General features: G+C 40.2%; 1 protein-coding gene across 6 annotated transcripts in view; it reads right to left on the reverse strand.

Moving 5' to 3' along the window:
* The window catches only part of tp63 (tumor protein p63), a 266,101-nt gene that overhangs the window by 62,850 nt on the left and 175,308 nt on the right, over positions 1 to 27,943 (reverse strand). For 4 of the 6 annotated variants that reach the window (XM_048604513.1, XM_048604515.1, XM_048604516.1 and 1 more), the window contains one exon: positions 7,311 to 7,562. In XM_048604513.1, the coding sequence (XP_048460470.1) occupies positions 7,311 to 7,562 (252 nt within the window). The remainder of the gene's footprint in view (positions 1 to 7,310; positions 7,563 to 27,943) is intronic. The other 2 variants (XM_048604514.1, XM_048604517.1) reach the window with 1 other exon arrangement.

Raw genomic sequence — 27,943 nt, forward strand, 5'->3', positions numbered from 1 at the left:
TTCACAAGGGCAATTAAGGATGGACAATAAATGCTGGCCCAGAAGTCTTTGTCTTAAAGTTTGTTAGCTGATCAGGATGTTAAAAAGACATCAAGGAAAACAGAAGCAAAAATTACAGGAAGTTATTCAGTTAAAACAAACTTTGGGTTCAAATGGAAAACTTCAAATGCTGATAAAGGTCTCCAAAATATACTAACCTGTTTTCTTTCTCCCCCCAAGTTCACACAAATTTGATAAAGGCATCCTGCAGTGCAACAATATATGAAGAGACGTGCATGCACACATATCTATAAACTAGTCTGTGTATTTAATTCACTTCTGGCTCTTTCAGATGTCTGCTCAAGTGTTTTTCTAAGGAAAAAGCAGGTACATTCCAATATACTTAACAATCCATACAACCACAGGTTCTGAGGCTCACCTATGAAATCATTTGATCTGGAAAACAAGCTGCAACAGGTTTTTGGGCATAAACAAGTTTGTGCTTCATCACATGTTGAACGGGCTGGTAGCAGATGTTCTCTGCATGCCACATCTTGCTCCAGCTCAAATAGTTGAATGAAAACTGTGAAGTCTTGGATCTTGTGGCTTCCTGAGGTCAGGAGGAGGGTCACTGATGCCTTGCAAGATAATAATGCAACTCAGAATTAACCATTCTTGGTTAATCACTATCATTGTTAAGGCCAGGTAGTGTAATGAGCTGTCTGTCTTTGAGACTGCAAAGGTATATACCGTGAGCTTCAGAACCTGCTCAGGAAATTTGAAATATATTCCCTTATCGCTCAAGTTACAAATACTAACATACCTTGATATTCAGGAACCAGCAACAAATCTCATTCAGTACTCAGTTACCTAGACCATGAAAGCTAGTTTCATCAATAATGTTTGGTCATAAGCTGAACGACACTCCTACATCTAGGTGTTCCACACAATTTCAGCCTGATGTTGTGTTTACAGATCTTGAGCAGTTAACTGGTGTCCAAAGGAGACTAGAACAGGCAGCACCCTTTTTTAGGGCACCTATGCTCATACCTCTGGACCAGGAGGCCTGGGTTCAAAATCCACCTGCTTCCTAGATGTGTAATAACATCTCTGAACAGGTTGGTTAAAAATATCGAGAATGGTGTATTATTGATAGTATCATTCATTAATCACCCATGGCCTGATATGGCATTATTACATAGTAACAATATGCTGTGGCCTAGTAGTCGTCTTTGGGTTATTGTGGCAGTGGTAGTCTCCCTACACTGGATCTTGGCAGCCTGGGTTTGAGTCCTACCTGCTCCAAAGGTGTGTAATATTATCTCTGAACAGGCTGATCTTAAAAAAATACATATTTGTCTTCCCTTTTGGGGTTTTTGTGGTGTAGTGGAGCTGTCCCTACCCTGTCCCTCTTTTTTTAAAAAGAGGGTTCTTGTGGCATAGTGGTAGTATCCAGAACCAAGTCAGGCGGCCCAGTTTTAATTCCAACCTGCTCCAAAAGGTGTGTAATACCATCTCTGAACAGGGTGATTAGAAAGTTAGTCCTCCCATTACCTCAATTCCCTGTAACCTGGTAGTCAAAAAACCTTATAAGCATCAGATTGTCAAAGTTAGTCAACATGCCCTCTATCTGCTTATAGTGCTGTCAACAGCAACACTCCAGATTACGGTGCCAGCAGACAAAACAGGTGGAATAGTGTCAATTATCCAAAGTCATGACTTTTCATAGTTCTCACAGACAGCTCCCTGTGGGGAGCAATTCTGTTTGTGTCAAACCTGGTGTAATGCAACTCCCACAAGGAGATGTGTTAGCTCAGTTGGCTTGGTGACTGGTTTGCAATGCAGAGTAATGCCAACAGAATGAGTTCAAATCCTGTACTGGCTGAAGTTACCATGAGGTACACTCCTTCAGAACCTCTCCCGAGATGTTGTGACCCTCAAGTTAAACCAGCACTAGTCTCGTCTCTTCCTCATTACAGCAGCCCTGTGGTTCAGTAGGGCTTTAGTGCAACTCCCAACACAATCAAAAATCCATAAAACAGGCAACCAAGGTGAACATAATATCCCCACACACTATTAAAGCTTTCACATCTAGCACCTAATTTATCCCAATCAAAGTCACATTGGCCACTCATGGTTGGCTCTGCAACACATAACATTTGAAATCTAGCACGTGTTGAAAATGCTATGAAATTCATTTAGACCCGTTCATGGTTACACTACATTCAGGTCCTCACAAAAACAAACAACTTACAGTACTTTAGCTGTGTATTACCTGACGTTCTATTAATAGACCTATCACACAGTCCCCATCTTTAGTAGTTGTAAGAAAATTGAGGCAATATCAGGTATCCCCTGCTGACACACAAAAACCACAGGAAAGGAAGTCTTTCAATTAAGTAACAATCAAAATACATAAGTTGTACCATCAGAATAACTCAATCCCTGTAATTCACAGACGCAGCACAAATAGAGATCATTCAACCCACAGTTCATTTACTGGTGCTTGCTTCTCAATTGAAGCAATCTACTCTAATTCTATTCCTCTGTCTTTTGCATATCCTTTCAGCCATCCATTTCAAATCCTTGCCCAATTCCCTTTCAATGATGATAATGTATCTGTCTAATAGTCTGATGTAGTTAGGCATTTCAAAGTTTAATAATACGCAAATGAAAATATTGCTTCTAACTTGTAAGAATCACAGTCTATGCACCCTTGTTTCAAATTCACCACACAATTCGAGAACTGTTTACCCTTTCAAAATCACTTTTAGATCCTTTAACTTAGCAAGCCTGTTTTGGCATTTAGCAACTACATAAATCTAAACATTTTGTCCTGTTTCCATATCTCTTCATTCATTTTTCAATTTGCCTATCCAGTTTAATCTTGAAAGGTGGCAGTTCCTGCCTCTACTAATGCCAGCCAGCAAAATTGTGTGCGAAGTTTCTCTAAGCCTTCTGTTGCAAATCTCTTACATTTTTAACATTCATTAGTGAGGCATGGAGCACATTTGTGGCCCATCTCTAGTTTTTGGGATAAGTGTGTCACTGACAAGTCTAGCATTTTTTGCCCATCCCTTTTTTCCCTTGACCAAAGTGGCTTCCTAGGATATTTCAGAGAGCAGTTAAGTGACAATCACATTACTGTGGATCTAAAGTCACATGTAGGCCTGACCAGGTAAGATTGGGAGATTTCTTTCCCAAAGGACATTTGTCAACTAGATGGCTTTCAATGACAAACCACAATGGTTACATGGTCACTATTAGGCAAGATTTTAATTTGAATTAAGTAAACAAATTCAAACTTCAACATCTGTGTCAGGAGGCTTTGAACCCATGTTCCCAGAACACTAGCCTGTGCCTTTGGATTTCTAGTCAAGTATCCATTACCACAATACCACCACCTCCCCAAACAAATCTCAAAAAGGATGTGGTGAACTGCGTTCTTGAACCGTTGCAGGTCTTTTCGGTTACACACATCCATAGTGCTGTTAGGGAGAGAGTGACATGATTTTAAAGCAGTAACATTCACCAATAATAATATATTTCCAAGTCAGGACAGTCACTGGCTTGGAGGGGAGCTTGCTGAAAGTGGAATTACCATGTATCTGCAGTCATTGTCCTTCTAAATGACGGTGGGTGTGGGGTTGAAAGGTGCTGTCTAAGGAGCCTTGGTAAATTTGCGCTGCATCTTGTTAGCAGTACACACTGTTACAGTATACCAGAAATGATGTGGTGAATGTTGTTGGGTATAGCACCAATTAAGCAAGCTACTTTATCTCACCTGGTGTAAATCATCGAGTGCTGTTGGAGCTGCACTCATCCAGGGAAGTGGAGAGTATTTCATCCACTTCTGAATGGTAGGAGTCAGGTGGTGAGTTTTGTGTCATAGGATTTATAGCCTTAGACCTTTTCTTGTAGCCACAATATTTATACGGTTGATCCAGTTCTGTTTCCAGTCAATGGTAACCCCTGGGATCTTGGTAGAGAGGGTGGGGTGGGGTGAGAGGTGTTCAGCACTAGTAATGCCATTGAATGTAAAAGGATGGTGATTAGATTGTCTCTTTTCAGAGATGGTCATTTCCTGGCACTTGCCACTTATCAACATAAACCTGGACATATCGTCCAGGTCTTGATGCAGTTGGACATGGCTTCTGTCTCTGAACCATTGTGAATGGTGCTGAATATTATGCAATCATCAGTGAACATCCCACTTCTAATCTTATGATGGAGGGAAGATCATAGATGAAGCAGCTGAACATGCTTGGGCCACGGACACTATCCTGAGGGCTCTTGCAATGCAGTGGCAGTGTCCCTATCTGTAAGGTATAATGCCCAGGTTCAAGTCCCATCTGCTCCAGAGGGGTGTCCTAGCATCTCTGAACAGGTGGATGATAAAGTATCTGCCCTGAGAAACTCTTGTAGTTATGCCCTGGAGATTAAATGCCTGACCTCTAACAAACTTAACCACCTTCCTTTGTACTAGGTACAACTTCAAATAGTGGAGAGTTTTCCCTCTCATTGACTTCAGTTTTGCTCAGATTCTTTGATTTCAAGGGCAGTCACTCACACCTCACCTCTGGAGTTCAGTAGTTTTTTGTCTGTGTTTGAACTAAGACTAAGACTATAATATAGTTGGGTGCTAAGTGGCCCTGGTGGAACCCAAACTGAGTGTCGGTGGGCATAAGTTACAAAATCATGAATTTATGGCCCATCATTCTAAACCTCTCAACTTCTGGAAACAGTCTCCTACTGACGGATATATTTTGCATAACTTCCTTCCAATGGAGGACTAAGCAAAGTCTTGGACAAACCTACACCAACTGCTATTATAATCAGTAACACTTAGATACAAGTCTGTTTGCAATGTCAATGGCCTAACTTCCCAATATTCCCACTTTTAAAAAGCTGCATGTATCAGATTTTAATCCTAACAGCAACTAGCATGGCCATTTTTCACACTTCTTTTGGTATGTTCTCAACATCTCCAGTTGTACAGAGCAGGAATGCTTTCCCATTCCACAGAATTATCACACGATCTAGGAATAGATCTGATAGTTTCTTCACTGTACCTTATTTTAGTTTCATTTACAAAGCTGACATATGATGATACACAATGATTCTCAACTTCCTGACCAACAGGCTGCAATCAGTAAGTAAGACAACACCTCTTCCACGATAATCCTCAGCACCAGTGCCCTGCAAGGGTGCTTACTCAGTCCCATACTATACTCCTTATACACACAAGACTGCGTGTCCAAATTCTGCACCAACTCCATTTACAAGTTTGCTGATGACACCACCATTGTAGGTAGGATCGCATACGATGATGGGACAGAATACAGGAAAGAGATGGAGTACTTAAATGGGATGATGTAAAGATGGCAATTTCTTCATCAATGTCAGCAAAATGAAGGAGCTGGTCACTGACTTCAGGAAGTGGGGTGGAGGCCACGCCCCTGTCTGCATCAAGGGTGCTGAGGTGTAGATGGTCAAAAATGTCAAGTTCCTGGGAGTGACGATCATCAACAATCTGCCTGGGTCCACCTGCATTGACACTACGGTCAAGAAAGCCCAGCAACGCCTCTGCCTCCTCAGGAGGCTAAGGAAACTCAGTATGTCCATAAAGACTCTTACAAGTTTTTTATGGATGCACCATAGAAAGCATCCTATCTGGATGCTTCACAGCACAGTATGGCAACTGCGCTTCCCAAGACTGAAAGAAACTACAGATTTATGCATGCAGCCCAGTCCGACATGCTAACTAGCCTCCCATCCACTGTCTTCATCTATACTTTCCGCTGCAGTGGGAAAGCAACCAACATAATATAGAAGTTTCTATACATGAACGAACAGATTCAAGAACAGCTTCTCCTCCACAGCTATCAGATTTTCAAATGGAGCTCTGTAATGTTAATGCTGATTTCTGTCTGCACCTTCTCAGCAGCTGTAACATTGTATCCTGCACTCTTGATTGTTACTCTGATGCACTTTTATAGTACAACCTGCCTGTGAAGCATGTTAAGACAACACTTTTCACTGTACCATGGTAGATGTGACAGTAATAAATCAAATCAAAAGCCAAGTTTGGATGATGTCAAATGGATAAAGTGAAGCAGCAAAGTAAAGACAAAAATGGCAGTTCGGCAGTATTCCTAAATATTCCAAATGTGCTCACATACTGCACCATCAGCATCTTGGAGGTTACTGTTGATAGAAACTTAACTGAACTAGGCAAATAAATACTGCGGCTACAACGGCATGTCAGCAGCTAGGAATCCTGCAGCAATAACCTGCCTCTCATCTCCCCAATACAGGTCAGTGGTGTGATACAATACTCACCATCTCTGCTCCAGGAATATTGCTAATGCTATAAGTCTCCCCTAAATTTCCCCTAAGAGTTTTCCATTACTGGCACTGTTTTGCTAAATCGACCCTTATTTGGCCTCTCTAGTTTTATTGGTCTTCTATAATGGGACCCAAAACAGTATACAGGTCTCAACTGCAGTTTGACACAAATTGAGCAGAGGCATCACTGACAGGAAAAGCTAATTTCGTCTGTCTCCCTGATTTTCTGAAGAAGGGTCTAGGCCCGAAACGTCAGCCTTCCTGCTCCTACGATGCTGCTTGGCCTGCTGTGTTCATCCAGCTCTACACCTTGTTATCCACAGATGCTGCCTGATTTGCTGAATACTTCTTGCATTTTCTGCTTCTATTTCGGATTTCCACCATCTGCAAATGCTTTAGTTTTAGATAAATTAGGTATTACTTCTTTGTGGTGAATTCTAGGCTCCTATTCACAAAAAGAACAAAATAATTTGATTTTTTTGTGTGGTTTTATCTACCTACACTGTTGCATTCTGGAAATGTTAAATCTGAATCAGTAGGTTTCTATTCTTCCACAATAGTCAATGTCTTCCTATAGGATATTTATTCCTATTCTCTGGTGTCTTAACCCAGCCCCTCTCCCTTCTTACTTTTCATACCCTACCTTTTCACCCCTCTCTCCTCACTGCTCACACCACCTCCCCCTGCTTTTTCTTCATGCTGCCTCCCCCTACCTTTTTTTGCCCACACCCACTATTTCCTCCACCCCATGCAACTTTGTCCACCTGGTCAATGTCACATTACTTGCACCTTGCTCACTTGCTCTGCTTGTATTTTTAATGGAGTACAGTTTTTTGTTTAAAATGAAAAACTAGTTAATTGGAGACATGTGTCATCTTGCTAACTGAACTGCTAGGACAGTTACTTCTAAAAGAGCGGTAATACGTTTCAAAATCATTGACAGCAATATGCATTTTAGATCAGTATTATTTGAGTTAACTTACCGTCCATGTTGCAGACTTTGCTGTGCTGGACTGTTGGAATGAAACATCAAAGCCATGTGGACCTGGATAATCTGTGTTTGAGGGGATGGCCGGCGATGGAGACAGTGTTTCAAAAGTGGAGCTGGGCTGAGCATATGGTGAGGGTGCCGTGACGTTGGGGGTGTGATCGTTGTTATAGGGACTGGTGGATGAAGATCCATTCTGTATCTGCTGCTCCATGCTGTTAAGGAGCCCCAGGTTTGTGTACTGAGGCTTAAAGGAAGAGGAGAGGGGAGAGAAAGAGACAAAGTGGGTGGCGGGGGTGAGACGGGGTGGGGAGAGAGAGAGAGAGAGGGAGAGAGAGATTAAAAACAAGTTAGCAACATTGAAAAGAATGAAACTCAAACATCACCTGGTGATGAATTATGTTGCACATTTCAAAACATTTTATTGCTTACACTGCACTGAATGACCATGTTAAACAGATGTTCTAATAACCTTAATGACCATAATTCCTGAATTTTCAATCCCAAAAAATATTTTGAAAAAGATATTACCCCTACCAGTGCAGATCAGCCACGTCTATTTAAGGCTAGAACACATTCAAGGGATTTCATGGTATACACCTACAACTAACTTCATTCTTTAGCGACTTTAACAGTCAGTTAAAATTCCACCGACCTTACATCATACAAAAAGCATATCTATCTTCTACATCACCCAGATTTTTAGTGTCAACCAAATTCATTACAATTACACATTGATTTTATTCAACAGATGCATTGACCCACCCAGTCCAATTCCCAACAGAGACACTGTGCTCAACCATTCTCATTCCCCACTAAGACATATCCCTACACAATTACATTCAAAAACTTAAAAAAAAACATCCCTGCCCAGTCCTAGTCATCTTCACGAGAGATGCACTGTCCTCGCCCAGGCCCATTCCTTACTGACAAACTAACCCCACCCAGTCCCATCACCAGGGAGACACAGTTCCCACCCAGTTCTATCACACCACTGCAGGAGACACAATATCCCACTGACCCTCCAGAATTAATGTCTGGTTTTCTTATTGGCTGCACTGATTTCAAAAGCATGCAATTTTTTTTTTTTATTCAGGGTCCAATTGGAAGGGTGGGTTTGATACAGCCCAGTGCCTCACTAGGATTTCAGAGGGAAGTAAAGGGTCAATCATTTCAGTGTGAGACTGAAGTCACACACAAGCCCTGAGTGAATAAGAAGGGCAAGTAATCCTCCCTAAAAGGAGCACCGGTTGTGTTTTAACCATTATAATCAGACCAGTACATCCCTGACGGCAGTCAGTCATTCAGATCAGCACACCCCAGGCGCTGCAGTAACTCAGATTAATATACCTAGACACTGCAGTAAATCAGATTAATATACCTCAGATACTGCAGATTAATGTATCTCAGATGCTTCTGTCAATCACGTTCATTTACCCCAAGTAGTACTGTATGTCAGATTAACATGCCTCAAGTACTGCAATAAATCAGATTAATATGCCCCAGAGACTGTAGTGAATCAGGTTAGCATACCCCAACGAATGCAGTATATCAGACTGATATGCCCCAAGGAGTGCAAAAAATCAGATTAATATACTTCAGATTTAAACAGCGATCATGCAATACACGATTAAATTGCAATGATCAACTACTTCACCATGTACCTACGATATGTTTCTTATGATTAAAAATTCAAAACATTTATAAATTTATAGGCACAATGGTGTGGAAATCTGTTCAGCAATTACTGTTTCCTTTTTCACAATCTAATTAAACTGTCAAATTTCTAACTGTTAATTGAACACCTCTCTATCCAGTAAAGTATTTTTTTTTCAGTGAGACTACAGCATTCCTAGAATTGTACACTGTTATAATTTCAGCTGATGTTATACTTTGGAAAGGCAGATCCCAGAATGAAATCCGGTCTGATCAATCTCTTTTTTTTGAAATGACTTGCCAGTCTTTCATTGAAACATAAGCACACAAGACAAGATTTGATTTTTAATGACAAAACAGGGCGTTTATTTATTCTCGCACAAGGAGGATAGCTTTGCTAGTGAGGACAGCATATATTGCCCATCTTCAGTTGTCTTGAATTAACTGACTTTCTGGACCACTTCTGAGGGCAGTTAAGAGTCAACCACATTGCTGTAAAAATGGCAGATTTCTTTTCCTAAAGTGGACTGGATGGGTTTTTACAACAATCAGCAATGGTTTCCTGATTTGATTTCAATGAAAAAACAATTTCACCATCTGCCATAGGGAGATTCAAACCTATACCTCCAAAATATTCTGTTCTGTTCTGAAGAAGGGTCAACTGAGCTCGAAACGTTAACTCTGTTTTGTCTCCACAGATGCTGCCAGACCTGCCGAGTTTCTCCAGCAATTTCTGTTTTTGTCCCCAGGATATTAGTCTGGAGTTCTTGGATATTCCTCAGTGACATTACCATTGCAGCACCACCCCTAAAGAGGCCTCCCCAAACCAAACTAAATACAAGATTGCAAAATACACAGCAAAGCACATTTGTATCTACCCCCAATACCATCACCTTACAGTCACACAAAAAAAAAACCCAGATAAATTACCCTATTAAATCTGTAGGTCTGACTCAATTACTTCTTCTTGGTTCCAGTTCTGAGGGATTGTAAGCCTCTTTCCTTGAAAATTCACATAACCCAGAGTTTAAAGTTTGTCAGCTTTGAATAACCAATATAGCTTTCTAAGTAAACACTCCTGGTCTGGAGGAGTGACAACTAAACTCTTTTACAAAGACAACGTATTTCCTTAACTACCCGAATCAATCTCCTATAGTGGAAACTATACTTACATTTGACTTCAAATCAGACCTCCCTCGAATTAACCAAAAGCTGGGTTTTTCTAAGTAGACTTAATTCTTGATTATTCTAAACCTGAAAGCGATCTATTATCTCTCGATGTTTTCATTTGCTTGTTGTAAATCCCCACAATATAAATTATCTTCCATTAACAGTCCAGGGCTTTTTGAAGACACCTGCTCTTTTAACATATGCTAGTTTACAATCATAGTTCTAGAAAAACTGACCTAGTTAATTATTAAAGCCTTTCACAAAAGTAGACCAACAGCCATATGCCACTAGTTTAGAATAAAAACTAACAAAATAGAGTATATCAGAACATTAAACACAAAATAATGTTCATAGCAATCATATTTTACATAAGCCCATTTGCATCATTGTGCTCCGTTTCCTTCATGTGTTCTTATAACTGCATCTACTGTAATATTTTCTTTTCAAGGTACCTTAGCAATCCTTACATTTCACAGCCAGAGGTTTAAGATCAACTGAAACAACGGCAAGATTTTCTCCCAAAAAAAAAAATCAGGATTGTGCTATGATTAAATAATATTTCTGACATACTGTTGATAAACAATTCATGACACAGCTAACATAAAACTTGATGTCTCATTCTCCACCAAATATTCCTGTTGACATGCAGTTAGTTTCTCAAAATTTGACTGACAGCCCATTTGATCCCCATCTTGTTGGCCTGTAGTAAAACAGCACCCATACCATCGTCACCGGCATCACCAGGCAGTTTGAATGGCTTCTCATAATTTGGCACTGCTGAAACTAGTGCAGTTGTCAGCATAGCTTTTCAAGTTGGCAAAGGTATTCTGAAAATCTTACATCTATTCAAATTTTATGTCTTTCTTTAAAACATCCTGGGTTTTATACTTTTTGCTTTGAAGGCTAGGCAAACTTTTGAGTTATTTTGCGCAAGCCAAGCTTAGGTTACAATTCCATCCTCAGGCAGTGATGATGAGACAATTCTAAATAAGAGAACATAAATATTGAAAACAGACTGAAATTTGGTTTGTAACAATTCTCTCCACCTCATCAGCATCTCTCAGGTTGAGCCGAACTGTAATAGCTTCAGTATTCCCACTACAATCTTCAGCTGAGTTTATTGAACACTCACACCTCATTATCTGATTTGATCCATGATCTAGGTCAGCCCCAGATTCCACCTTTTACTTTTCCTGCACAAACTCATCTGGTCTGATCAAGTGGCACACAGGAGTGGCACACGTGTTACCCACAAAAAGGACCTTTACCTCCCATGGATAATGAAGTTTTGGTGTACAATATCCACTTTGCTCCAATGACAGCCTCAGTTCCATATCCATAACGTTGTCTGTCTGCACACTACTTCAACTCATTTGCTGCTAAAATCATCATTCATTTCTTTGCCACCTACTGACTCAAATTATTTTGCTATTCCAGTGATCTCCTTGATAAACATTATTTTAATCAAAACACTCTCAGCTGCAGACTACTCCTTACAAGTTTCCACTCATTCATCATCCATTTCCTTACTGATATACATTGCTTCTTACTTCCCCAAAATCAGAATTCTCATCCTACCATTTAAATTCCACCATGGTATTGCTCCTGATCATCACTGTAGTTTTCCCACGCACCCAAACATTCTGCAATACTTGTATTCACTCATATCTGTTTTTTTGTGTGCTCCTTTGCCAGGTTATTGGTGGCCGTGCCTTTAGCCATCTGGACCCCACACTCTGGAATGCTCTTCCTTTAATCTCCTTCTTAAAACCTACATCTTTGACCATGTTTTAGTCTCTGCTCCAAATATCTCCTCCTTTGCCTTACTGTCTACTTGTGGTTGACTGCCCCTTTGTAGAACACCTTGGAATATTTTATGTCATGAAAATTGATAGACAAATGCAATAGATAGTAGGAACTGCAGATGCTGGAGAATCTGAGATAACAAGCTGTAGAGCTGGATGAACACAGCAGGCCAAGCAGCATCAGAGGAGCAGGAAGGCTGACGTTTCGGGCCTACTGTGTTCATCCAGCTCTACACCTTGTTATCTCAGACAAATGCAAGTTGTTATTAAATACTTCCCCTCATCGTTGGGTTGCTTTATAAGTTTTGAACACTGCTGTTGCAGTTGAGCAGGTTTTGGAGACCACAAAACATTGACTGACGTGCTGAATGTAAAAGAAAATTACTGAAACAAAAGAAAAAAATCCAGACAGATTATGGAATCTATCCAGGAGTCTAGTGACTTGGAGGAACAAGCCAGTAGCACTGTTACAAAAACAAAATTGCTGGAAAAGCTCAGCAGGTCTGGCAGCATCTGTGAAGGAGAAAACAGATTTAACATTTCGGATCTAGTGACCCTTCCTCAGAACTGATGGTGACTGGGAAAATGTCATTTTATATGCAACAAATAGGGAGGTGGAGGGGAAAGGGAGTAAAACGATAGGATGGAGCCCAAAGAGAGAGAAAGACAATTGGACAGACAAAGGAGTTGCTAACGATCAGGCTGGGAGTTGTTAATGGGGACTGTTAGTTACTAATAACAGGGAGTGTGTAATGGCAGGCTATGCAACAACAAGGCCTGGTGTGTGGGGTAGGGAGCTGGGACATGGGAGAGCAGTTCTTTTGGTTTTTACCAGTTGTTTTGTTACACTGAAGCAACTCACTGATTGTTGACTGCATCAAATTTGAATCAACATATAATCGTTTACAATGCCTGCATTGGACATGGAAAAATGTTGAAGATTTTTAATTTAAAAAGTGCAGAAGAATGGATTCTTTTTTTTTTAAATAAAAAGACGACCATGCCTTAATTTTACCACAAGTCCCATTCCAGAAACCTCAGCACATATCAAAACACTTCAGGTCAGTACCAAGGGAGTGCTTCACTGTTGCAGGTCCCACTAGTCTTTCTGAAGCAAAGTAGGGAAGTTCTTGAACAAAGCACTGGGCATATTAAGTCTCAAACAAACATGTATTTGGTATTACAATACAATTTTTGCAAGCTTGCTCTGTGCAAAGTGGTTACATGTCTCTTACATAATAAAAATGCCTTACAGTTCACTGGCTGTAAAGTTCTACAGCAGATCCTAACAGGCAATATAGAAATACAGTCTTACCTTGTCTAACTAAATTGAATATAAAAATATTTTAATAGCATTACTCGAGTTTATAATGGTTTCAGACGTGCATCATTTTAAAAACAATCTTCCTGATACCACCGTCTCTCGACACTGATCACTAAAGATTTGATGAGCTTATGTAGTTGTGTGCAACTGTATTGTCTTGTACAGTAACTCCTGTAGTTACTTTAGGGAAAAATAGTTTGAGAATTCATAATTCCACTGAGATTCTGGTTTCTAGTTCTTATTTGTTATCAATACTTAGAATAATTACTCTAATTCTATCATAGCTGTGAAGTTGCTAAAATGGAGAGCTGGAAAGAAGGAATATGAAGAACGTAAAGGTCATGGTCAGGGCCTTGTGCTAAACACCCAATTGAGGATAAACTTAATGCTAAATCAAATTATATCATACACAATGTCAGAGTGAATCCACTGCAAGATTTGAAAAAAAAAACATACAAATTTAGGGATTACATTTAATAACATTTTAACAGTGACTAACTTCATTAAAACGGCTAATGCTTCAAATAAAAGAAAAACTTGAATTTTATAGCAGGCCTTTTACAACCTTCAGGTACTTCAAGTGTATTTCAGCCAATAAAGTGCCACTGAATCACAGATACTGTTGTAATAATAGAATCTACAGCAGCCAACTTACACACAGCAGGATCCTACAGATATCAACATGATAATGGTCAGAAAAAAACCATTTAGTGTTAATGATTAACATATGAAAATAGTGAAGAAATATTGCTCAAGATTTAGGGAACAACGATCCTGCTCCTCTTCTAAATAGTGGCAATATCAGTAGCAAATGGAATTTAATCCTTAGAAGTGAGAGGTGATGTATTTTGGTAGGACTAACAAGGCAAGCAGTACACAGTGAATGATAAGACCGTGGGAAATAGAAAATTGCAGAACTTGAATTGCATGTCTATTGATCATTGTAGGCCACAGGACAGGTAGAGAAGATGGTTAAGGCAGCATGTGGGACATTTGCTTTTACTAGTCAATGCACTGAATACAGAGTAGGGAAGCTATGATCTAACTGTTTGAGATGTTAGTTAAGTCATATCTGCAGAACTGTGTGCAGTTCTGGTCACTGACCTATAGACACTGACCTATAGAAAGGATGTGATTGCACTACAGAGGGTGCAAAGGAGAATCACCACCACGTTGCTTGGACTAAAGCATTCCAGCTATGAAGACAGACTAGATTAGGCCAAGGCTATTTTCCTTAAAACAGAGAAGGCTAAAGGTGCACCTGATTGAGGGACATAGATAGGAAAAAAACTTTCCCTAATATAGGGGGCAATAACCAGAGGCCACAGATTTAAAAGAACGAGCAGGAGATTTAGAGTGGATTTAGAGAAGAATTATTTTTATCCGGAAGGTGGTTCATATCTGGAACATTCTGCCTGAAAAGGGTGGTAGAAGCAGGAAACAACACAGCATGCAATAAATATTGCATGATCACAAAGTGCCAAAACCATGCAAGACTATGGGCCAAGTACTGGAAAACTGGTTTAGAGCAGATAGATGCTTGATGATTGGTGTGGACATAATGGGTGAAAAGGTATCTTTTATGCGGTACAACTCGTGATTGGTTTATTTTAAGACCATCTGAGAGAGCAGGAGCCTCTGTTTAATACAAAATACAATGCACCTCTGTCAGTACAGCACTTCCTTTGTATCTAACTGGATGTGTCAGCACTGATTTTGTGCTCAAGTTCCTGAAGCAGTATCATTTTTAGTTCATGTTTTGCATTTACTTAAGGCTCACTCCTAATTCTTTACTGTGAAAAACACAGAACAAGTAACAACTGTTTTCCAACCTTCATAACAGTCGATGAACAGTGAAACACAATGTGAACCATTGAGAGATGCTTCAAAGACAATATTAATGCCTAAAATTCTGAGTTTAGGTTAGAAAGCAGACCGAGACAAGTCTGGTTCAATTTTCAACTATTCTTTAAAATTTTTTAAAGGAATAGCATACATTACCCTTCAATTGTTAACACTGCATGATCTATGCACAGTTCAAGCGCTGACTGCTTCATGCACATGAAGGAAGCGGTGTAGGTTTGATAGTAAATATAGATTATAACAATCAGAATGTATAAGCCAACAGCACTATTTACAGCACAGATTCTTCTGTGGAGATTTTCACAATACCTCGTCACTGAGTCATTACTGCAGAACTAAAACAGTTAATACTGTCTGATTAATGCAATACTGCACATCATAAATGTGAAACATTGACATAGGAACCTTTTCATTGAGGCAACCAGCTTGCTGGAGAGTTACAGAAGGGCTGGATTTGGACCACTGCCTGGCACGCCAAAGAAGCATGTAAATTTCTACCAAAGAAATGAGTTTGTTCCTTTCCCTCTAGCTGCACAGTAAGGGACAGATTGAACAGACAGACATGATGTCACCTAATGTTCTACTATTTGAGAGATAGAGCAAGAATGACTTGTACTTAAGCAATGCCTCTGATATTTAATTCTTTTAAATGTGTTTTTCAGAAATGTTATCAATAGTTTGCACTAAGCCACGTGAAAAGATGATGGATGGGTGACCATAAGCTTGATCAAGTAGGTATGCTTTATGGAGTAGTCTAAGAAAAAGAACAAGATAGATTTTAGGGACCTCTCATATGGATTTTAGCAAGCTAGGGCAGTGCAAAGAATATTCATGGTTTCTACTTCAGGACAGGAAGTGGATTTATTTCAGAAATCTAAGATATTAAATCCATGTTCTTCATGTAAGCATTACTTACAATCCTCATCCCCATCACCCTCAATTACCTTATGCCTAGAATGTGTAGCTGGACTGGTTAGTTATCCTGCAGTTTTCCACAGTCACTCCGCAGCCTAATCCCCAATAAAACCATTGTAAATCTCAGCAAGCTACTGTATACATTTAATACCATCATGCTCATTCCAATGCACACATTCCTCAGATGGCTGCCGTCTCCAGTCACTCTCCAAACACCTATTAATCTGTCTACAACCATCGTAACTTTAAGTGTCTGTGCAGCTGTCGCCTTTGCATTACCTCAGCAGGTGGTGAACTTTCAGCTAACAGAAACACCTTTAAAGAGGACAATATGCCTTGCAAGCACCATCCACAAGGGCAGAGTCAGCTGTGAGGAACAGGCTGGACTGCGCTGTAGCAAGTTAATGGTCAGTTTTAAATAGGAGGGGGAGCTGCATATATTCTTCATTAAAATATGGCTAATCCTTTCAAAGCCACGTGTTGTCTGACAGCTAAACAATTAATTGAATATTCTGCAGGTGCTAAAAGGAATCCTACTAAATCTGCTGAGAGGGATAAGATTACTTTCCCCTTCACTATTCACTGATATGATTTTTAAAAATATTCATTATTTGGGATAGAGGCGGAGTCAATGTTTCAGGATCAAAGTTCTGAAATATAAATGGAAGGTATATCTACGATCCTACTGCAAACAACTTACTAAATTGCAGGAAAAAATTCTCTCATCCATTGTTTCACTGGACTGGATGCTGGAATATCTTTTATGAAGGGAATCCTGGTAATTAGCTCATGGGACAATGGTGGTAATAGAAGAGCCAATAGCACAAGCACCAATTTGGGTGCAGGCATCAGATCAGGGAAAGGAACAAGGATTACAAATAAAAAAAAACAAAAAAATTTTTTGGAATGTACTGATTAAGGTTCAAAGAACAGACATCAGCAAAACAATTACTGGCAAAGATTTTGTTAATGATTAGAATCATTTGTAAGAATAGCTTTGCAATGCAAGATGGTGTGTGTATTGTATTTTGTAGTTTCCCAATCAGTATTATATCCCTTAGAATTTATTTTATTCGCCCTTTGCCACAGAGAAATCCCCTTGCTTAATATTCCGATACTGATCAAACTGGTTGGTTCCTAAAGGAAATAGCTGTGAGATTGCAAGTGGTGATGGAACCAACAACGGGGAAAAACATACTTGACCTCATCCTTCCCAACCTGCTAGCTGTAAATGCATCTGTCCATGACAGCATCGGTAAGAGAGATCGGCGCACGGTCCTTTTGGAGACGAAGTCCCACCTTTACATTGAGAATACACTGCATCGAGCTGTGTAGCACCATCACTGTGATAAATGGGGCAGACTTTGAACTCATCTAGCAACTTAAGACGGGGCAGCCATGAGGCGCTGTGCTCTCAACAGCAGTATTGTAGTGCAGCACAATCTGCAACCTCGTGAGCCAGCATATCCCCTGCTCGACCATTACCATCAAGCCAGGGGATTAACCCTGGTTCAATGGAGTGCGCAGGAGGACATTTCAATAGCAGCACCAGGACATACCCGAAAATAAGGAGTCAACCTGGTGAAGCTAATAAACAGGACTACTTGCATGTCAAACAGCATAAGCAGCAAGTGAGGGACAAAGCCAAGCAATCCCACAACGAACAGGATCAGATGTAAGCTCCGCAGTCCTACCACATCCAGTCTTGAATGGTGGAGCACAATTAAACAACTCACTGGAGAAGATGACTCCACAAATATCCCCATTGTCAATGATGGAAGAGCCCATCACATCATTGCAAATATCAGGCTGAAACTTTACAGCAATTTTCAGCCAGAACCGTTGAGTGGCAGATGCATCTCAGCCTCCTCCAGTGGTTCCCAGCATCACAGATGCCAGTCTTCAGCCAATTCAACAACCTACGCGATATCAAGAAAAGGTTGGAGGCACTAGATACTGCAAAGACTATTGGCACTGACAACATTCCAGCAACATCACTGAAGACTTGCGCTTCAGAACTTGCGACTCCCTTAGCTAGGCTCTTCCGGCACAGTTACAACACTAGCGTCTAACCAACAATTGCCCAGGTATGTCCTGTACATAAAAAGCAGGACAAATCCAACCCAGCCAATTATTGGCACATCGGTCTACTCTCGATGATGAGGACAGTGATGGAAGGTGTCATCAACAGTGCTATCAAGCAGCATCTGCTCACCGATGCCCAGTTTGGTCTCCATCAAGGCTACTCAGCTCTTGACATCATAACAGACTTTGTTCAAACATGGACAAAACAGCTGAATTCTTGAGCTGAGGCACAGTGACAGCCCTTGATATTTGACTGAATGGGGCATCAATGAGTCCTAGCAAAACTAGCATCAATGACTATTGGGGACAAATTTTCTGCTGGTTGGAGTCATACGTGGCACATGGGAAGATGATGTGGTTGTTGGAGGTCAGTCACCTCAGCTCCAGTAAATCTCTGAAGGGGTTCCTAGGCCCAACCACTTCAGCTACTTCATCAATGACCTTCCCTCCACCATAAGGTCAGAAATGGGATGTTCACCGACAATTGTACATGTTCAGCACCATTTGCGACTCCTCAGATAATGAAGTAGCCCATGTTTAAATGCAACAAGATCTGGCCAATATCCTGGCTTGGGCTGACAAGTGGCAAGGAACATTCATGCCAGGCAAACACTGCCCCTTGAGATTCACAGTGTTACTGAATCATCAAATCCCCTACTATCAACATTACAATTGACGAGAAACTCAACTGGACTCACCACATAGACACAGTGGCCACAAGAGCAGGTCAGAAGTCAGGAATACTGCGGCAAGTAACTCACGTCCTGACTCCCCAAAGCCTGTCCATCATCCACAAGACACAAGTCAGGTGTGTAATGGAATACTTCCCATTTTCCTGGATGGGGGCAGCTCCAACAACACTGAAGCAGCTTGACACCATCCTGGACAAAGCAGACCCCCAGACTGGCACCACATCCATAAGCATCTACTCCCTCTACCACCAACACTCAGTAGTAGTGGTCTGTACCATCTACAAGATGCATCAAAGACCCTTAGATAGTATCTTTCTAACCCACGACCACTCCCATTTATAAGGTTGAGGGCGGCAGATACATGGGAACACCACCTGCAAGTACCCTTTCAAGTCACTCATCATCCTGACTTGGAAATATATCACCGCTCCTTCAATGTCACCGGGTCAAAATCCTGGAATTTCCTCCCTAACAACATTGTCGGTCAACCTAAAGCACATGGATTCCAGCAGTTCAAGAAGGCAGCTCACCATCACCTTCGCAAGGGCAACAAGGGACAGGCAATAAATGCTGACCAGACATGCAGTGTCCATTCCCCATGAGTAAAGAAAACAAAAGACATTCAATTCCAATCAATCAGCAATCCACTCAGGTGCGACAAAATTCATTAACTCAAAACAAAGTAATAGGAAGAAACAATTTAGTCCTCAATGCCCATTTCACCATTCAAAGAGACCATGGCAAATTCCATACATCCATTTTTGCCTAACAAAAGTCTATCAATGTCAGTTTTAAAATTAGCAACTGCCCCACATCAGTGGCCTTTTACAGCAGAGTGTTTGAAATCTTTGCCTCTTTTTTGTAAGCCATCCCTTAGTCCGTTCCTCAAAGTTCTGGCTCTAATATTCCTGATGTCCTGATCACTAATTAGCAGAAAGGAAAGAGGGTATAACATCTGGAGATAAATATCAGTTTTGCCGAATAACTTTGAAGCAAGACCATGAAGCATTTTTGAACATTCTAAGAACTTGAATCCTTCATATCTATAATTGCAAGATTCTAGTTTTTTGCAATAATTTTGGAGCACTGCGTACAGTTCTGGTTGCCCTGCTACAGGTAGGATATAATTAAACTGGAGAGGGTACAGGAAAGATTTAAGGATATTACTGGGACTGGAGGGTTTGAGTTAGGAGTGGCTGGACAGGCTGGGACGCTTTTCATTGGAGTGTAGGAGGTTGAAGGGTGATCTTATAGAGGTTATAAAATCATATGAGGCATAAATAACATGAACTGCAAAGGATGGGGGAGTTCAAAATTAGAGGGAATATTTTTAAGGTGAGAAGAGAAAGATTTAAAAGGCACCTGAGGAGCACAGAGGGTGGTTTGTATGTGGAATGAACTGCCAGAGAAAGTGACTGAGGCAGGTATAGTTACAACTGTTGGAAGAAATTTGGGCTGATATATGAATGGGAAAAGGTTTAGAGGGATATGGGTCAAACGCAGGCAGATGGGACTAGTTTAGTTGAGAAATCTGGTCAGCATGGACGGGTTGGACCAAAGTGTCTGTTTCCATGCTGTATGACTCCATGACTCCTCTTTTCCAGCCATTTCTTATGCCAGATCTCCTTCATAGCTCAATACTCTCTTTTGTAGCTAATCCTTGAAACATGGAAATCAAAGTTGGGATTGCCAGTGTGAAAATAAGAGCTCAAACCGATCTTACGTGATAAATGACAGAACTTGAATACTTCAAGCAAACTTTCCTGAAGTTCCATGACAAGGAGGCTGGGCAATGTTCAGATCCTCCAAAAGGCCTAATATTATTGCTGCGCTACCATCACCCATAGGTGGGGCTTTAAGCTCCCAATTGGTGGTCCTGTGGAGAAAGAACCACCCCTGAATTTATGAACACCCTGCTTTTTGACAGAAAACAAATTTACACCAACTCCAAAGACACGTGTAATGTGCATGTCAGCAATTTTAAAACCACTTTAGTGATTAAATAACATGACACACCTTCCTTCCCATATAGTAAATGCAACTGCATTGTGTCATGCACTACTGAAGAGATTCAAATCTTGAAATTTCTCACACCCATCAGCCAAATTATATTGTACTTAATTTTTTAAAAAAGTGATCTCAACATCATTGTTATAAAGAATTCAAAAGACGAGCCAAAGCTCTAATCCCTAAAGCTCCACGGTCATTTAGAGTTGCCTGCATCCAGTTAGTGACTCTTGCCAGTTCACAGCCAATAAACAAAAGATTCCATGGCAAGAAAGTGCCCTGCCTTGGGAGAGTAGCAGCTGCAGTGATTAAAACCAATCTAGAGATGTGCACTGCCAGAGGCAAATAATGAAGCAGCACAGAAGTCAGGAAGCTGTCAGAAGTCAGGGGCTGGCTTCCCTGTTGTTGCTAGAATCATTGCAAACACCCAGTGAGCAATTAAAAATGGCGTGACATGGAGCCATGCAGTGTAGGAAGGTCATAAGCTTGCTATCTTGTCAGTGATAAGTTAATGTGGAGCATAGGAATTGTTCGATAAAAAAAGGTTGGGCTCAACAAGCATAACTTTGTCAGATACATTAGGGACATTTAAGCGACTCTTGGACAGGCACAAGGATGATAGTAAAATGTAGGATAAGCAGGTTAGTTTTGATCTTAGTTGTGGATAATAGGTTGGCACAACATCGTGGGCCGAAGGGCCTGCACTATGTAACTTCTATTTTTCCTGATAATTCCATGAAATAATGGTCATGGATCAATTTCTATGAGCGAATCTACAACCAATTCAGTAATGGATGTTAGAAGCTGGAGGTTCAAAGCCACTTGTTCCTCTCAAACAGGTGTTACTAACCATATGCTATGTCACAGATTATTCATGCGTGGACCTCAAAATATTTCTGTAAATTTATTGATTTATTTATTTCAATGTCTTCCAGTAAGTCAACACTACCTATTCCCATGATTTCTAAGGAACTCCAACCACTTTATCATTGGAATACTATTCCACATGAAGAATGAAAAAAAGACAGGAAAAAGCTTGCGTGTGGTACTGCTAATGAATGAACATCTACATCTTAGACTCTCACACTGAAGCTTAGCTATTTGGATGAGGTTAGATGGGCGATAGCAAATGAATTTGGAGAGTGGTATTTTAAGTGTACATCCTTACCATCAATAATCACAGGAAAAAAAACTGAATTGAATTTGAAACTTATTAATATTACTCTTCTCAATTCAGAGCTAATCCAACTATCCTAACAAAAGGCACGATTATGTTGCTATATTCTAATCTATCTCATGTGGTAGGAAAGCAGAGACCACGCAATGAAAGTGAGTCTAACAAGAGTGTCGACCTGAAACATTTGGTGGGTACCCAACCTGGACTCAGTGTTTGACGATGGTAAAAAGCTAACTAGTGACTGAGATTGGACTCAGTGCCTCAGATGGAGAGCAACACCCATGAAGATTTGATGGTCCAAATGGCCCTCCTGTATAATAGTCAATGATGCTAGTAGATACACTTTGACCAGAAGTAAGGTTCACCTTCAGACAGACACTGTCCTAAAAACAAAAGGACACATTAATCAATTTAACTCTGTGGGCTACATTTAGAAACTTTGGGAGAATTTCAGATAATGAGTCTATTACCACATCGTTCAACAAGCTCAATTAAAATTGGTATCATGGTGAATTTTTAAAAATTATATATAAAAGCACTTTTAATTTAAGATGACAATAGTGACAAGAACACACAAAAATGGGCTGCACTTTTGTAGATTTCGGCAACTAGCATTTAGTTCATCCATGTACAGATACAACTTGGACCAGACAGACAGCACAATTAGCCCCACTTCAGACAGAATGGAACACAAAAATCTTGGCCAAATCTTAAAAACAGAAGATGCAATGACACAAACAGTATGCAAATCTTCCATAGGTGAAGTATATCACCATAATGAAAATATTATGTGGCTCTTTGGCTTCAATCCCTTGCAATTATTTTTACACATATAACAAGTACTATTAACCCTAGTAACTGCAGAGTCAGATGAGACTAACAGATCGACCTTCATTGGGAATTGGGTCAAAAACTCTCCAATTCATCTTTAGCAGATTTTTTTTTTGGTGAAGTCCTTTAGTTGGAATTGGGTTGAACCTATTAACGAACATGGCTGTGTGTCTTGATTCTTCCAGCCTGAACTTTTGGGTGCAACAGATTAACTTTTTCCTCAATAGCCAGCAGCTGCTGATTACCTAGGTGCCCCTTTTCTTTTTCTTCCTATTTAAGTTCCACCCTCTGGGCTGTGCCGAAAGTTCACTACCTAGATTGTCGGACTTATTTTACAAAGATTTTTGGATATTGTGAACTTTCAAGTGGTTATCATTCTGGTATATCCTGTGTCACTTGCATTACAACCACAGCCATGGCATGCAATAAAAACATAGCACTGTTGTGCCTTGAGATGCACAATTCAGAGTAAAAGGCCAAAAAGCATAATGCAGCTTAACTAAAATGGAATATCTGGAATAATTTCAGACTATGAAATAGACTTAGTCAACATATAGAACAAGGTGGCCTCAGGCTGAATAACAATCATTTTTCAGCCTAACCACCTGCCCCATTAATCATTCTACACTTTACACCCAGGATTATAAAAACAAAACAAGAAAACTCTTAGGTCAGACTTGGAGATTGCACAGAATTTTTCTGGACATTTAAAAAGTTGTAAAATAACAATTCACAATGCATAATAGAACACATTACATTTATTGAGAGAAACTGTAATCAAATTCTTAAAACATTTCATGATGCTAAACAACTTTATCGCTTAATTTTGCGAATCTGAATGTCCACAAACAATAGAACTTTAATTAATGAAGTGGCAAATCCACGAGTTCCTAGAGTATATGCAAACCCAGTATCAAAAAGAAAATGAGAATGTTTTTATAGAACCCAAATTACAAAGTCAAGTGCTTAAAGTGCTTATAGCCAATGAAATCCTTTTGAAGGGTAGTCCATTGTTACAATACAGGAAAATGTGACAGCCAATTTGCACACAGCATGGTCCCTCAAACAGAAATTACGAGATAATCTGTCTTTTCCAAGTGATGGTATTTAAAAGATACCTTTTTCTACAGGACATAGACACAGAATGTACTCACATAGGGAGGATCATAGTCTAAAAGGAATATTCTACCACAGAATCTACACCCACATAGCTACAGTCATAGTAAAAGTGACAAATGATGTGTGATATAGAGTTGTAGAAGATAATTTAGAGACCACTAACAAATCTGTAATACACTAACTCAGATTTTCATGCGTCATAGTTGAAGCACAGATGGGACACAGCCACAGCTCAACTATTGTATTCATACCACACATTTAGGTAATCACAATAATGCATGTAAACTTAAGGGAAACTAACCTGATACACAGATTGCTGTATAAATTGAAATTACTGCCACACTTCCTGTTCCTTGCTCCCTCCTTTCTGCCAACACAGGCCCTCCTCGGTTGAGATTGTGTCAAAGTAATGTACAAGGACATGTGAGTGTTGACATCATGTCTGGTATAAATTAATACCACATGTGGGTGTGCAATCATCATAAGTGTTTGAAAATATTTATCAATGAAGAATCGAACTTCAAACATAAACACTTTTCCACCTTTGGGTTTCTAATTAGTCTGTAGTGCACTTTTTCAACATCTAATGCTTTTTTCCCTCCAAAATTCAGGTTGATTGATCTAGCTGACAGCAAACTTCAAATATCAGCAGCTGTAAATCACCACATGATTCCACCACAAGAGTCACATGATTAGAAAATGATCAGTACTCACACCCATAAATTCTGCAGTCAATACCAAGGAGCATTATCCAGAGGATAACTATTAATAAGCCTGCCACATTACTGTGAAGGTTGATGCTATCCAACAGATTTACTCCATACACATACACAAGTTAAAAACGTGTAATCTCAATCATCTTTGTGCATATGGTAATTAGGTGGCATTACTTTGGACAGACTATTGTTTATTTCTACTATTATTTATTTCTACTTACATAAAGCTATTAGGAGTTGTACATTCATCTTGCAGACTGACCAACAGGGTGAACTGATCACAACTATTGCGGGTTTACATTTTTGGAGGTAAAGTATCAGAGCACAATGCCAATTCAAAACACTGTCGGATGAGAAATTCTATGGCCCTAACCCATAAAACTGGCATCAAAAAACATCTCATTAGGCCATGTTGAAAAGGCTTGTCAATGTAAGTAGCAAATGAAAGGAGTCTCTACAATAAATTAGATTGGCACAGAAATTCTTGTATTATGACTGTACTGAAAATGCACCGACTTTTAAAATGCTGAAGTTGCTGACAACAACTTATGTTGAAATTTCCAGAATATAAAACTGCTGTGTGTGGAAATTAATATGAAAAAAAATTAGAACACAGTAAAATATTCTCAGGGGCTTCACTGGAGAATTATCAACTAAAATTGAGCAGCATTGCCCCCACACTGTGCCAAAAGATTTCAGGCATCTCCTCTAAGACCAGCCCATCCCTAACTGCCTTTGATCTAAGTGGCCTGCTCAATCATTTCAGAAACTAGTTAAGAATCAACCATATTGTCTGGATCTGGAGTCACATGTGGGCCAGACCAGGTACTGATGGCAGATTTCCCTCCCTAAAGTACATTGCAGAATTATCATTGTCAGAAAAACCAATTTAGAAGATTGAAAGGCTACCTTATTAAAATGTAAAAGATTCTTAGAAGACTTGACAAGGTAGCTAGAGAGTGGTGATTTCCCCTTGCAGGGGAGTCTAGGATCAGAGGGCATAGTTGCAGAGCAGGGGAGTCTAGGATCAGAGGGCATAGTTGCAGAGTATGTGGGCCACCCACCTAAGACAGAGATGAGAGTAATTTCTTATCTCAGAGGAAAGTGAACCTGTGAAGTTCTTTACTGCAGAGGGCTCTGTCATTAAAAATTTATCTCTGCCTTGAATATACTTAATCAGTAAGGGAATTGGGGGTAATGGGGAAAAGGCAGGAAAGTGGGGTTGAGGAACATCAGAACAAACATGATCTCATTGAATAGCAGAGCAGACTCGATAGGGTGAATAGCTGACTTCCGCTCCTACGTCTTATGTTCATCATTACTGACACTAGCTTTATATTTCAGACATCGTTTGTATTTATATTTCACCAGTGGCCTGGTGGGACTTGACCTGCATCACCAGAGCATTAGCTTGGGTCTCTGGAGGGAATTAAGGCCAGATGACCAAAAGTTTAGTCAGTGATAACAAGGTGTAGAGCTGGATGAACATAGCAGGCCAAGCAGCATCAGAGGAGCAGGAAGGCTGACGTTTCGGGCCTAGACCCATCTTCAGAAAAAAAAAGTCAGTGAGGTAGGTTTTAGGCACGAAAGGCAGAGATTTAAGAAGGGAATGCAGAGTCAGGCTTTTTAGAGGGAAAGGCAAACATCTGCTTTCAAACAGATGCCAGCGTTGGAGGATAACAATCACCGCAGTGGGATCTCATGCTGAAGGAGATTTCAGAGCTGGGGAGGGGTGAGGAATGAGAATGTTAAAGTCAAATAATTTCATAACTGAGACCCATTGTATTTAGGTGCTCTCAGATACCCAAGGTATTGTGGCCATTGGACACGGTACTGCAGTTTAGGTTGGTTCAATGTTTTTTGCAAGTTTCTTCCTATTGTGCTGCATGCCCCTATTTCTACCATTCAACATATTGTGTACTTCATTAAACATTTTCTAAACCCACCTTGCCACCTTTAATGATTTTTGTACACATGCCCCAAGGTCCTTTTGCTCTTGCACGCCCTTCAGACTTGAAACCTTTATTTTATACTACATCTCAGTCATCCTAGTGAAATGTCATTTTACACGATTTTTCATTAAATTTCACATGCACACCATCAACCTTTCTATGTCCTTGAGGTCTATCACTATCCTCAGTTCAAGTAATACAAAACTTGGAAGTATTATGCAAATTTTGAAACAATGTCTGTCAAATGCAACTCTAGGATGTTAATGTACATCAAGAAAAGCAATTATTCTACACTGCAATTCTACATGCCATTACAAGACCACTAATTTCCACATCTGTAACATCTCCCAACTCTGCATGGGCTCAGTTCATCTGTTGCTGAAGCACTCATCATGCCTTTATTGCCTTTGTGTTTAGCTAAACAATCCCACTTTGATTGAGATTCCCATTTTCTACCTTCCACAGTGGATGATCCAAAATGCTGCTGGCCATGTCCTAACTTGTATCAAATTCTATTTATCCATCAGTCCTGTGCCTGCAGACCAACATTATCTTCTGGTCTGACATTACACAGGGTTTAGAAGAATAATAAAAGTTCTAGCTACGAGGGAATTCATTTTCATGGGGAAATTGAAATAGCACGCCTGTGTGTGTGTCCTCTGCGCGCGCGCCTGCATGTAGGGTTCAAGGACTAGCTAACTCACTGCAACTCTTGCAGAGATCCAGCATGGATACGACAGAAAAAATGGTTTCCTCTGTCGTATGTTTTCCATGGACCTACATTTAGGTGGAGAAGATATTTGCTCATTGAGTAGCAACTTATAGAGAGTGGAATGAAGAGATGTCATGGTGAGGTAGAGCGAGATGTTATGTGTCACTGGAAACTGACTCTTATCAGATAACGCTCCCATGGGCAACACATGTTTAAGAATTAGGAGGTTTTTGAGGAAGGATCAACACAAGCAGTAGATACAACTAAGACAGCAACAGAACCTTCTGCATTGATTTTCTAGCCATGACTGGACAATTAAGAATGGAACTAAGACAGTGCATTGCCATCCAACTGAATGACAGTTGACAGATTATGGAGGAGAATGGAATGATAGTCAACAGGTTGAGAAGGATGAGGAAGGATAGTTTTCCATTGTCACACAGGATGTCATTTATGACTTTGATGAGCGTTCTTTCGGTATTGTGACAGGCGTGGAAGGGATTCAAACAGAGTCCCAGGAAGGTGCAGAGCTGGATGAGCACAGCAGGCCAAGCAGCATCATAGGAGCAGAAAGGCTGACGTTTCGGGCCTAGACGCTTCATCA

Source organism: Rhincodon typus, chromosome 13, assembly GCF_021869965.1.
Source record: "Rhincodon typus isolate 14 chromosome 13, sRhiTyp1.1, whole genome shotgun sequence".
Taxonomy (NCBI): Eukaryota; Metazoa; Chordata; class Chondrichthyes; order Orectolobiformes; family Rhincodontidae; genus Rhincodon; species Rhincodon typus.